The sequence below is a fragment of the Rhyacophila brunnea genome, unplaced genomic scaffold (assembly GCF_057557595.1).
Source record: "Rhyacophila brunnea isolate RB1 unplaced genomic scaffold, BYU_Rbru_1.0 scaffold_16, whole genome shotgun sequence".
Classification (NCBI taxonomy): domain Eukaryota; kingdom Metazoa; phylum Arthropoda; class Insecta; order Trichoptera; family Rhyacophilidae; genus Rhyacophila; species Rhyacophila brunnea.
Genome location: NW_028232816.1, coordinates 12,043,409 through 12,056,450, shown reverse-complemented (window position 1 = coordinate 12,056,450; position 13,042 = coordinate 12,043,409). Strand labels below are relative to the sequence as shown.

The 13,042-nt window shown below is 36.8% G+C and overlaps 1 protein-coding gene across 2 annotated transcripts in view; it reads left to right on the top strand.

Annotated features, from left to right (window-relative positions):
* LOC147074394 (heterogeneous nuclear ribonucleoprotein K homolog) overlaps positions 1-13,042 on the top strand; it is a 210,327-nt gene that overhangs the window by 151,324 nt on the left and 45,961 nt on the right. For both annotated transcript variants that reach the window (XM_085943661.1, XM_085943662.1), the window contains one exon: positions 2,133-2,243. In XM_085943661.1, coding sequence (XP_085799787.1) covers positions 2,133-2,243 — 111 coding nt within the window. The remainder of the gene's footprint in view (positions 1-2,132; positions 2,244-13,042) is intronic.

Sequence of the window (13,042 nt, the reverse complement as noted above, 5' to 3'; positions counted from 1 at the left end):
TCGACTAAATACGTGAGATAACACACATGACAAATTTGCTGTAATAGTATCTAAGATAAGTTGAATGCAGCGCAATTTTACTTAAAATATGCGGTTGAGTGATGCAATTTTTAAGTATTGTGTGTGGATACTCAACAACTTCGTGGAACAAAGTATTAACAAATATAAAAAATCGCTATAAATACACCGCATACCTACCCTTAATTTTACATGGAACACCATTTGGATAACCCTGCTGTAGACTTGTACTGCCGATAACCTTAGCGATAGATAGGGGGGGGGGGGGGGGGGGGCGCCAAAGATTCTGGCCTGGTAGCCCGCTTCGGGATGTGGTGGCCATGTGTACATACTTCTTTTTTTCTATAATAATATGTTTTAACGATACCAATAACCGGTATTAATAAATATTCATTCGGTATTGCAATCCCTACTGCAGGGGGAATCTTATGTTATTTTTTATAACCTTTCCATTAATGGCTACATGTCTTGCCCATCGGAGTAATTATAATAATATTGGCATCATATTGTATTTATTTCTTCTGAGATCATCATCGGTGGAATACGATTAACTTGACGAAACCCGCTAAGGCTATATATACTTCAGCTGAGGCATGGTCTAAAAAGATCGTAACTACGCGACGCGCAGATTGTGAAAACGATGCATGCCGAACAAAACATAATTTGTCATAAAAATTCAACATGCGTCCATTGAATGTTGTTTATTGTTATATTAGTAATAATAATAGTATATTCATTGACATGTTTTCTTTTTCGAGTACATGCTTAACGTTTTTTAGTCATCTTTACACGATATAAGAATATATTCCTCCGACGCCATCAAAAAACAAATTAACGTGCTCACATCTCTACTACCGCTCTCCGATTGGCAACGAGTGCGGAATTTCGTCCCACCTATTGTTGAAAATTATTTGCCGTTTCACTGATGTATGCTCTTAATATTGTCTGTGATGGCATGGATATTCCGGGCAAACGGGGGTCCTCTTGCCACCATAAATCTCTGTCATATTATGTGTGACACGCGGTGTGCTCGAATGCAGAAGCGGCGGGAACGTTTTCTCCGAAAATACCAAAACGCCTCTCGCGCGGCGGCCACTTAACTCCTCGGACGTTAGCGAAATGTCAAACAATCTCTGAAATATTGAACGTGATTTGTGAAATTTTTCTATTTCGGAATCGGGCCGAAACAAATCGAGATCGGAAAAATATTAAGACGTCACGTTATAATATTTTTTATTGCGGTATTTTGCAATGCGTTTTCCCCTCGTAAATTGCCTGTCCGCTTTTCATAGTGTTCATACGTATTTTAAGCCCAGTCGAGAATATTATGCTTTCTCTATTTATCTACACTACTTACCTTGTTATTCCTTACTGTTGATGTCGTACTCCGCAGACCGGAACAGTTCCGTTGACGTCTGCCATTCCACCCTGCACTCTATAACTCTGAATGACATTGTTAGGGAGAATCCCGTGGTGTCCTTAACCTGGTCACTCCAGGGAGTCGGGTCCTTCCACGTTCTCTTCGCTATTTGTACAGCTCCTTCTGGATTGAGGCTTTGGAGTTCATATAATTCTGAGCGTCTTAGGGCGCAGACACACGGCATTGCAGTGGACGTGCGTAGACGCAGGGTCTTATTTGATTCCATTTCCATCCGATTAGAATCACCAATTGGATAAAACAAATCGAATTGGTGATTCTAATCAGATGCTATTGGAATCAAATAAGACCCTGCGTTGACGCACGTCCACTGCAATGCCGTGTATCTGCAGCCTTACTCTCGGCGCCGCCAATTTGGCGATAGTCTCCAATGGGTTAACAGACACCACTGCATCTTACTTGATTCCAAAAGTATCCGTTAAGAATCTCCAATTGGACTTTTTTTGGAATCAATTATGACGTGTAAACATATTTTGCAGTACTATTCAACGACATTTGACAGCTCGCTGTTAACGCGGCCATGACCTGCCGTGTTAAAAAGATAACGCCTAAGAGTTAACTTCCTGGATGCCATATATCATATTTATCATTTTTTTTTTAATTAATGAATTTAGAGTTAAATGATCCGTTAGAATAGCTGGAGTACCTATAATTTAACTTTTCTTTTTGTCCACAGAATGGCTCCCGCGTAAACAACGATGAGCTCGACCTACGCATGCTCATTCACCAGAGTCAAGCAGGGTGCATCATTGGAAAGGCTGGCTCCAAGATTAAGGAACTAAGAGATGTGAGTGATTTTAATATTATATATCCACCATGTTTTAACTGCCCAGACCCACCTACCTATTTTATTTACCCTACCTACGTGATTAAAGACTTACTCCCTCATTGAAAATAAGAATTTCCACGTTTAATCTATACTGAAGTGTCTTAGCATTAGCTTATTCTCAATTATTGCTACGTACGATATTGTACGAAATTATTAAACAATCTTCATCAAGGATTATGGGAATACACATGGCGATTCATTGACTCTGGTTAAACGTACTATTGTTATAGTTAACCCAAGGGCGACTATAATGTTCGGGCAGCTCGGCACGAAGCTGCAAGCTTAGATCGTAGTGCTAGTTGTAGAAAGTGATAATTGTAGTAAAATGGTAATTCATTAATTATTAATTTGAACGAAATATTCAATCGTAAATCGAAAATCATTGCATTCCAAGATAATCAATAACTAGCACTACTACCGTGACTCCTGACTATAGACCAGTGGTTCTCACCTGAAATTTAACTGTGGTCGCACAATTGACATTAACAGGAATGGAGGACATTATAGAAACGTCTGGTGGCCGCACCAAACTTCACTTTTGCTGTGATTGAAAAAAATAAAGCTAAATTTTATTTACTAAAAAAATGGATCAGTTTATTTATATATAAGTCCATTTGATGAAAGACATTTGAACATTTTTATTACATATCTATTTATTTAAAAATAATGCAAATGGAAAGTCCTCATTACTCCTTTTTTCCAATGAGAGCCAGATGGCTGCTTCTAGGTTTAGTTCTGTCAGCTGGCTTCGATATTTGTTTTGTATGAAGTGCATTACACTGAATGATTTTTCATAGTATACAGTAGTAGGAAAAATCGACAATATGAATAAAGCAATAATTGGTTGCTAATTCTTTGAATTGGCTTGATTCTTGGTCAACGTATAACTTCGACCAAAATTTTTCGATCATCGTATTATAAAAATAGCCCAGCTAATTAAATTAAATGCTAAAAATGATGTTCGTGGTCGCACGTGAGAATAAGCTTCTGGACCTCTCTTTTACTGAGGGTTCACGATGTGCACGCATATTATTCGATTTCGGGAGGTCACGTTCGAAGACATTATTATTCAGGCGGCCGAAAGTACTCCGGCCCTAAGCTCGCGAGCTAATATTATGGTATATCATGCCAATATTTGACAGGTCAATCAATCATTGACATATTATTATATGCAAAGTGAAGGCACTCAGATTATTCGACGCTTATAATATCTATATATTATAATATAATTAATAGTAGCAACACGCAAGTCAGTGTCTCCCCGCCATACGGTCATAGTAGTTAATGTAAGGGTTGTCAATCATCCCGGAATGGATGTCCCTATTCTGGATCCCGGTTGGATTGAATCATGAATGATTTATGCTTTTCATTTTGTTAACTGTATTTATTTAATCAATTAGAATTTTCAGTGGAGATAGATTATTTGGCAGTAATTTAACATCCATTCTACGAAAGTTTATATTCGATAACCAAATTTGTTCATTTTTATGAAATGAAACTAGTTTGTAATAAAACATTAACATTATGTCAGATCATTTAATTGAAGTATGTACTCCGGATAAAGCATTTCATTCCTAATATTGGATTGTATTCCAATCCCATGGACATGCTGTATAAAATATAATTAGTTTCATAACGTAATAATAATAGTAAATAATGTAATATTCATGTTGTGATCTGACTTGTCCTTCAAATACTTAACACATTAATAAACATAAAAAAGAATATACTTACTTAATTTGAAAACATCTCGTGCATATACATACTAGAAAATATCATTTTGTAGAAAAAAATACGACACCCGACGGGAGTTAAACCAGCATCTGCTGGATTCGCGCCAGTATGCTTTTTCAATTAAGCTACGGGCATTTTATTAAATTACGACGATTTTAACTAGTAGTCATTACATGAAATGTTTATTGATTTTTCTGGTGTATATATGCATGCGATGATTTCAAATGATGTATATTCAATATATAGAATGTTACATTTTCAAATCTTGTGTCTTATTCGTTGAATAAATAAAAATAGTTTATTATAAAAAAGATAGTTGAAAACAGTTAGATATTTATAATTGAATAGGTATTTGTAACTCGATTTTCTCAACATGACCATCGGTGTATTTGTTTTTGTTAGCATATCAATTATCTAATGATGTATGTTGTATACGATAAAAAAAATGATAATGTTACATATATTTTAATATCCGTTACAGTCCCGGAATTTTCTCAAAAATGGTTGACAACCCTAGTTAGCTTGCTTATTTTTTATGTTATTATAACTCGCGGCTTCACATCCGCTCGGGGTAGTAAAGCAGCTTGCGCGCGCGCCGTGCTGCTCCCGCTTGCACTGTTCTGAGACGCAACAGCGGCCGGGGGCACCAGGTGCGGGACAGGTGCCCCCAAGACAGATGGCCCGACCGACTCTTTGTTGGCCTACCTTTGTGGCGGAGCTGTTGCTACCTCGGCGTTTTCGATTTTGGCGGGATATTCGATTGTTCGGTGCGTTCTTATTTCAGTGTTATCGAAGGTCTTGGGATTAAAAAGAAAGCGTGGTTATTACTTGTATCGTTTATATCTTCGCCCGCATGCTGTTCTGAAACGTTGGACGCTTTTTTAATACGTACAATAACAACTCGTTGACTGCAGTATCTACATATTATTTAGATTCACCAGTATAAGTTGTCCACTGAGTGAGGGCGCCACATGTTAACATTTGATATAAAATTCAATATTTTTTTTACTGAGATGATCTTAGTTCTAAATTCGAACACCAGACGATTTATATTTCTGATGATATATCACTATAGTTATGTTTACTCTGTAATGTTACGTACATGGAACACAAAATTAATGTGAACTGGCTCACCCTACTGAGTGTGGTATAACATGTTACGGATGTCGAGTGTGGTAAATATGGGATAAACTTAAAACACGTGTTAAAGAATATGTTATTCTTAATACACTGTTACGTCTGTATGATAATAATATGCATTAAAGTTTGTCACGTAAATGTAACGTACATTCAATATACTTGGGTTTTATATTTAATAATCTGTTCTGTGGTTAAATAAATACACATCTCCATATCAGTGGCGTGCGGTCCATCGACGTTGTAATCGCAGAGCACCCCCATAAATAATTGATGAAATAATATTATATAATTATATTATGTATTTATTATGCAATTGTGAATTTTAATAACTATATTTTTGAACCTAAAATGTCCTAGATTACCTATTAATATTACGTAAATATGTAAGATTAAAATTTTCCAAAGATAGAATATGAACTGAAATTAAGAAACACCTAAGGAAATTAAGACGCTATTAAGGAATGCACACAGGTACCTACTTACATACAAATTTACACAATAAATTACGTATATATAAAATTCTGTCTGACACGCTCAAACATAGACTGGTGGATGAAAAAAAAATGTATTTATTGTTACCTACTGAGTGTTCCATCAAAATACATATTTTTTTATTTGATATCTTGTTGGCGACCCCTAGAAAGCACTTTGCGTCCTATGAACGAAATAATATTATACAATTGATCTTCATTTACTGCGAACAGGTTTTGGGTTTTCGAAAATAATCAATAACTAGCACTAACATCATAACTTGGAATTCAGTGCCCCAACCTGTCTATAATCAGCCTTGCTTACCATACTTTCATAAGAGTAGCCCCCATGGGCGGCGGCCGTTTCCAATGCTTCTCGATGGTGTTACCTAACGGGTTTTCTTATATTACGTCGCGTATAAATCACATATTGTTTTTATCCGCCGAAATCTTGTTTATTATGACCCGTCCTCGTAATAATGTGTATGTTGTTTACGTATCTCACGAAGTTAGAAAACTAGTCCGCCAAACAATATAATATTTATCGCTCCGGCATAATTTTCGCCGTAAACACACGAGCTTTACCGTCTCTCTCCGATTGATAAAGATTTACGAGGCAAATATTTACATCGGATATCACCTCTTCAAGACTGCACAACCCCCCTCCTCACACCCCCAATATTATTAACGCCCACCCCTCTCAGATTTCATTTTCTTATGCTTTTACGTCTACATAAGTTCATTCGCTGTATGTTTGCACCAGCGAGAGTTAAGGGGTGCTGCATTTATAATTTATTCTGAACTAATTAAAATACTGACCATGAATGCAACTGATTTTTTAATATTGGTTCGTTCGCGAAGATGTTTTATTGTTGAAAATTACCTCATGTTTTTCAATTTTAAAATATTTACTTCCTTTTCCTTTGCCTGCGCGCCCATTAGAGACGGCCGGTGGGTGGGCTAATAGCCACCAGATACTCTTGACGGTCAGTAATCTCTTTTGGTATGTCCCTTACCACGCATCATTACTAGGGTCGAGTTGCACCGGCCGGCCGTCTTATGGGCGCGCAGGATTAAGTGGAAAGTTAACTATCATCATCATTTTCCCCCGCAACAACGTTTAATTGCAGCTTTGTGCTTTTGTGTGCAAATATACGCCTACCAATCTGGCCTTATGATAGGAAGGAAGAAAATTCTAGGACTTGTTCACTTTGGACTGTGTGGATTTACTATCAGTGACTTGATCCAATTGGTTTTTTGTTGGGCAAGCTAATCCCCATTAAATGACCCATCAACTGTCATATTTCGGTAAAATGAGTTATGAACACCATTGAGAGCAACTTTTCATGGCTTAATATATAGGTAGGAGGAACCTATATCTTCTCAAATTCTATCAAAATATACATAATATTAACACGTGTTTTTATTGACTGATGCAATTAAACCTTTCTCTTCGCGATCTTTTACCTAAGCATATAACTAGTATGTTATAACATATTACCATGCTCGTCAGTTGTATATTTAGGCACAATAAGTGAATCCTGTGTGTGTACATGTGCCCGAAGATGCCAGAAATTTCAAATCGTTTCAAATGGGATAGTACAAAACTTAAAACAATTAGAATGTATCATGAATTCGGTGTGTTTTTCCCAACAAATTATAATATTATCACAGTGCCATGCGTGAAACTCTCGCTGGTAGAGACACAATATACGTATATATAGCGCCAAGGATATCCTAACTTAGTTATTCAAACCACTTTCCGGTAAGTAAGTTTGCCTAATCGAATGTAGAAGTTTTTCTTGGCTTTCGGTTTATTGCTTTCAAAGTTTATATTTATTTTATACGCAGCTTTACACCCCTCGATATGTAATGTGTGGTCTTTTCGGCTGCACTTAAAATGTTCGAAAATTTCTCGCTACTTACCCATTTCAAAATCAGTTGGAGCGTTAAATACTTATTTGTAAACTTTTTACTTTGGCGTACCTACGTACCTACCAGAGGCAAAGTCTCCCTTGCTAAACGTTTGTTTAGCGTTTACCTTAGAAATTATTTTTATTTACGAGCTTTCAACATATTACCCGAGTAACTACGAGGGCAGTATGACTGGTAAAAATGAAACAAGGAATGTTCTTTTAAGTAAAAAATCATTTTATTTTACAACGTTGACCCCTTTTAGCTCGAAATACTAAACTCTAGTCTAGCGTATTTCGAATTTTGTAATCCCCTTCCAAATAATAGGATTTTTCATTGATGACCTCGTCATTAGTGCCAAACCATAATATTTTATTAACGCCCGAAATTCACCCTTTTTATAAAAATACTGGAGGTTGTCTTCTTTCAATAGTTGTTAAAAATAAATTAAATGACAAGTATGCCTGAAAATTTTAATGTAGCCTAGTAACAGACATGATGTATTTAAGATTTGCGATTGTGAGTTCATTTCTTGGAAATTTACTTGACTTTTAATACAGCCCTCGTAGGTACCTTCCAAATTAATGCAAATTAAAATATTTTTTATATAATATGCTTTAAATCACTCTGAAATCTTACTAAAACGTAATTATCGACGAATGTCCCCAGTTAAAGCAATTATTCCACAGCCTATGAAGGGAAACATAAAAATGTATTTTTTATCACGTTGGCCGCGAAGAGCTTGTATAATAAACGTCCAAAGTTTGTTGTCAAAAATGTAGCTCCATTTTTCCAAAAGTGAAATACCTCAATTATCCATTCTTTTAAAGTTTGTTCTTAATTTTAGGGCAACTTACTTATGTATTAGGGCGAAAGCTTGTTTTTGTTTACTTCGAAATCTGGAAAAGCGTTATGTCATTTTTAATACAAATAATACGTATATTTTTTTAGGTTAGGTAATCCGGAAAAAAATGTTCCATATCCCTTGTCTGCTATGCATCGGTTGTTCGTGTTTGTAAAATAACCCATCAGGGGTCACTTGACAATCCGAAACCAGGGCTAATCAAGGAAGTGCCGGGGGCCCTCGAGGTGGCCCCGCGACTTCCCGCGCCCGGATATCCGGCCCAGTCACTGCTCCCCTAACTTCGCGCCAACCAGCCTTTGTGTCGAGCTTTGTAATGTGACACCGGAGACCTGATTTTATTTGAACCATCATCGATTGAAGGTGATTCCGTAGTAGGTACTACCACTCTGTATTTAACACTGGGATTAAAGCTGTCGCATTTGATTAAATAATAATTATGTAGGTGATTCTCTGGTTGTCCTATAGGACATATTATTATGTCTAAAAATCTTTTCTAGAAATGAAGATGTTTGTTGCAATCGTCTAGTCAGAATTATCATGAAGAACTTACCTTTCGAAAATCGCACCTGGCATGAAATAACTTTTCAAATTAACACTGTTAATGTAAGCTTGCTTACACCTATGTTCTGAAATCTAAGTGTGATTTGGTTTCACCAATAGAAGACACCAATCTAGGTTTTTTTTTAATTATTAGCTTTTCGATATGTATATTTTGGAGGTCTTATAAGAAATGCTCACACCTAGAAAACTTGTTAATTAAAATTTGACTGCAGAATTCTCCCCAAAGCTCTAAGTTCTCACTTTTGCTTATGAGGGGAAAATAATACTTTAAAAGCTCCGATTTCTAATGTCTCAGCATATTGAATAAATATGTAGCGCAAAAACCAATCGAGTTCTCGGGATTCAAATATGTATTTAATCAAATTATTGGACCTCTTGAATTTCGAAAATCCGAAAAGGTGTATAAGAATTAATAACCCTAAGCTGGCTCTCACATCAAAACCCTGTTTCGCCTGCAACGTGTCGAATACGTCGATGTGACGTCATCGTTATTCACAAATCACATGTTGAAGCTCAGCTGATTGGTCGAATACGACTTATTAGTTAAAAAAACATGTACTGTTGCAATCGACAAGTTGCACGCTTCTCGGGCTGCGAGTCGAAGACGCCAGGACGCATACAACAACCTACGAATTGGTCATTCCTATACCGGCTCGCCGATCGCCGCATCCAAATATCTATACGTCTAGAGGGTTACGTGCGACTGTCTCTGGGTAGATGTGCACGGTCTTCATATGCGACATCGGGTCGACGTTCTTGGATGGTTTGATGTATGGCTGTGCGGCAGACGGGCGAGTTTGGATGTGAGAGCCGGGTTAAGCATAGTACAGACAATGAACATCTATATACGTATGAACAATATTTTTCATTCACGTCGGATAACAAAAATACACGGACATATCGAGTTCTGAAACAATTTTGATACAACTCTCGGAACAGTTTGTATACGATTTTAACCGAATCGATGTATCTAGGCGATTTTTGTCATACATTCACTTAAATTAACGTTGTTTATTGGGTAGGTACGAGAAATTAAAACAATGTTTAATTCACAATGCAAACCTTTTCTCGACCCTAACCCTACATAATTATTTCTTGAGCCGATGTGGTTACAACTGATAGATTAATTTGGTATCAGGATTGTAAATTATACATTACAGATGTGTCCGTGTGATACTAGTGGGTTTTTAATAAACCAGAATTATTGTCTATTATATTAAATTCGCCTAACCAATAATTTGGCAATCACGACTCATCGCATAATCGTGATATGACATTCGTCTCGTCACGATTATATCATTATGTCATGCAAATAATAGTATGGTATCAATATTGCACATACATCAACATTAAAATGATTATAGTTACTAATATATTGATAAAAATAACGGCAAAAAATATGTTTACTGTGGAGCTTGTAAACATGCTTACAGATGTGGAAGTGTGAATCTACAACTTGCGGCGATTTTAGGGTTTCTCCTACATTTATATTTATGTGAACAAATGACACGCAAAAATGCAGCGACTTTATTGTACGGGAATTTTCATACACATTAATAATCTTTGTTGTTTAGCTTTTATTTCTTGCAAACGAGCCCCGAATTTCCATGTTTTCTTTCGTTTTTCGTTGAAATAGGTACCTAATAATTGCAAAATCTACTTACGGAAAACTAAGTATTATTTTTTAAAAATAATCATGTTCGATCCTAATAAGATCACATGGGCCTCATCAACAGGTTTTGTTTTTTTTTATACTAGAAATGGATGTAGCGACTTGCTCAACGCTGGGTCCTAATACACATTGAAAAAACCACATGTGAAATTTCCAGACCCTCGATTCGAACACTGAACACGGCATTATAAACCGACGCGGTATCCACACGGTTATCGTGGGAATTTAGTTACAATTAAAATCCAAATGTCCATTTGTTTTTAAAAATTGAATTCGAAAATAATATTGTTTTCAAATATATTATGTCGCACTTTTCACAAATTACGCCCACGATGACCGAGCGGCTTACGTGTCGGCTTATAATGTGGGTCGCAAAAATACACATCGTTTTTCAATTTTTGTTTGGACCTGACCTAGGGCAAGTATCAGTTTCCCGTAAAAATTCATATAATCCTCCACTTGGTGGAGGTCCATAATAAGATCTTATTATGATTGGACATAGTCAAAAATAAACTTACCTCAAATAACTCCTACTTTTTTATAGAAGTATTCGTACAATTTATCGCTTGGCCAATTCGATGATTGGATGAAAAGTTTATTCATCTTGAATACTTTTCGTTTCGGCCTATTTACTTTTGTACAAATTACCGGGCACAAGATCTCTTCCCTTTCCCTAATCTCTTGAACCCCCCTAAATAGGGACTTAGCTATAATGATTATTTTCCATTTAGAGTGGACGTGGTGATAAAATAACTAAAAACATTTGGAATAATATTTTCACCCAGTCTCGAGAGTCACTTCGAGCTCTCTCGGCGCTTTGTGGATATAATTTACAAAAGGGCGCTCTTTAAATTGCCGGCCGGCCCTTGCACCACTTGTGTCCGCCCCTGATTATCGCTCTTATCGGTTAGTTCGGGTCAAGGCCGCTTCCGTGAAAATTGCCTCCCTCCGCCGGGTTCAGTGGGGCGCTAAGGATTTCCCTTTAACCTTTCTCGATGTTGAAATAAATAAGACCGATTGACCCTATTGTCGCTTGATACTCTCTATTATTCTATTCTTTTTTTTTTTTTACTGTGAACTAAGGTTTTCCTAAACGGAGCAAATTGCTATCACGCAGGCCAGGGAATGAAGTCAACAAATCTGGTTACGAAATATCAGGTGTTACGGAAATGGATTGTCTGGTGAAATCTCACAATTAAAAAACGACATTTCGTTTAACTTACAGATGGAGCAATAAATCAATTTGCACTTGGCAGTAATATTCTTCATTTTCGAATTTTTATGACTGACGATTGTGGTCTGGATGATTTCGCTGTCGGACAGCAAAATTATCACGGATCGGCACCACTCCTCTCGGCACTCATCGGTTTACTTTACAGGAACTGTATCAGTAGACTATTGAACATACATAACTTGAAAACACCTCAGATATAACCCGCTAGATTTGAAAAAAATACGATGCTCGACGGGGTTTTAACCCGTATATATCCACTGGTATCGCGCCAATATGCTTTAACCGATTAAACTACGAGCTTCCTACCTAATTGCGATAATTTAAACTAGTAGGTCCTACATGAAATGCTTATTAGTATCTACTACTTGTATTAATTCGTGCCTTCCATTTGGAGAGTGTTCTTTCTTGACCTTACCAAATGACACGAGTTTTAATAAATTATCATCCCCTGTGCGGGCTATGTAAACAATAAACCTGGATCGTTCGGCGCAAATTCAAAACGTTCGCCGTCTTCGTCTGGTATCAAACAGGCATGCAATGTTTTTCGTAGGGTTACATTTAAATTGTACGTGTTACATTTCACCGTGGCACAGTTCGCCGTGAGGTTTCTTATCGTAAAGTCATCTCTATGGCACCGAGATGAAAAAATACGCGTTATGTATTTCTAATTTAATTACACACCTATTTTATACTGTCTTTCCCTTACATTTATGTAGTTTTGTAAGTGTTTTAGGTACAAGTCGGTTTACAGGAACCCAGGCGGGAACCGCGCCAATTTTCATTGCCGAATTTGGCAAAATTCATGAATTCAAGAATGAAAACCTAACCTAACAAATAATCCGGTATATCGGGTATTTTCAAAATGTACGACCATATAATTATATGACATTATTATTATTTGTACGATTCAGTGTAAAGAATTAACAGTGCTCGTCCACTGGTAGTCTAGTATCAATTATATTTTACAACTCGGTATGTACAGTTAGTACGTCAATGCTTCAGTCCCTCCCCCCTATTATCCCTAATAGAAGGCTTTTAGTTTACTCTCGAAATTACCTCATCAGGTTAATCATCCCGGGAGCGGGGAGGGATTAGCTGATGCTCGTATTAAGTGGGGAGATGCTGCATACGCCCTCCAGTATGCTCTCCTATCATACCTCTTATATT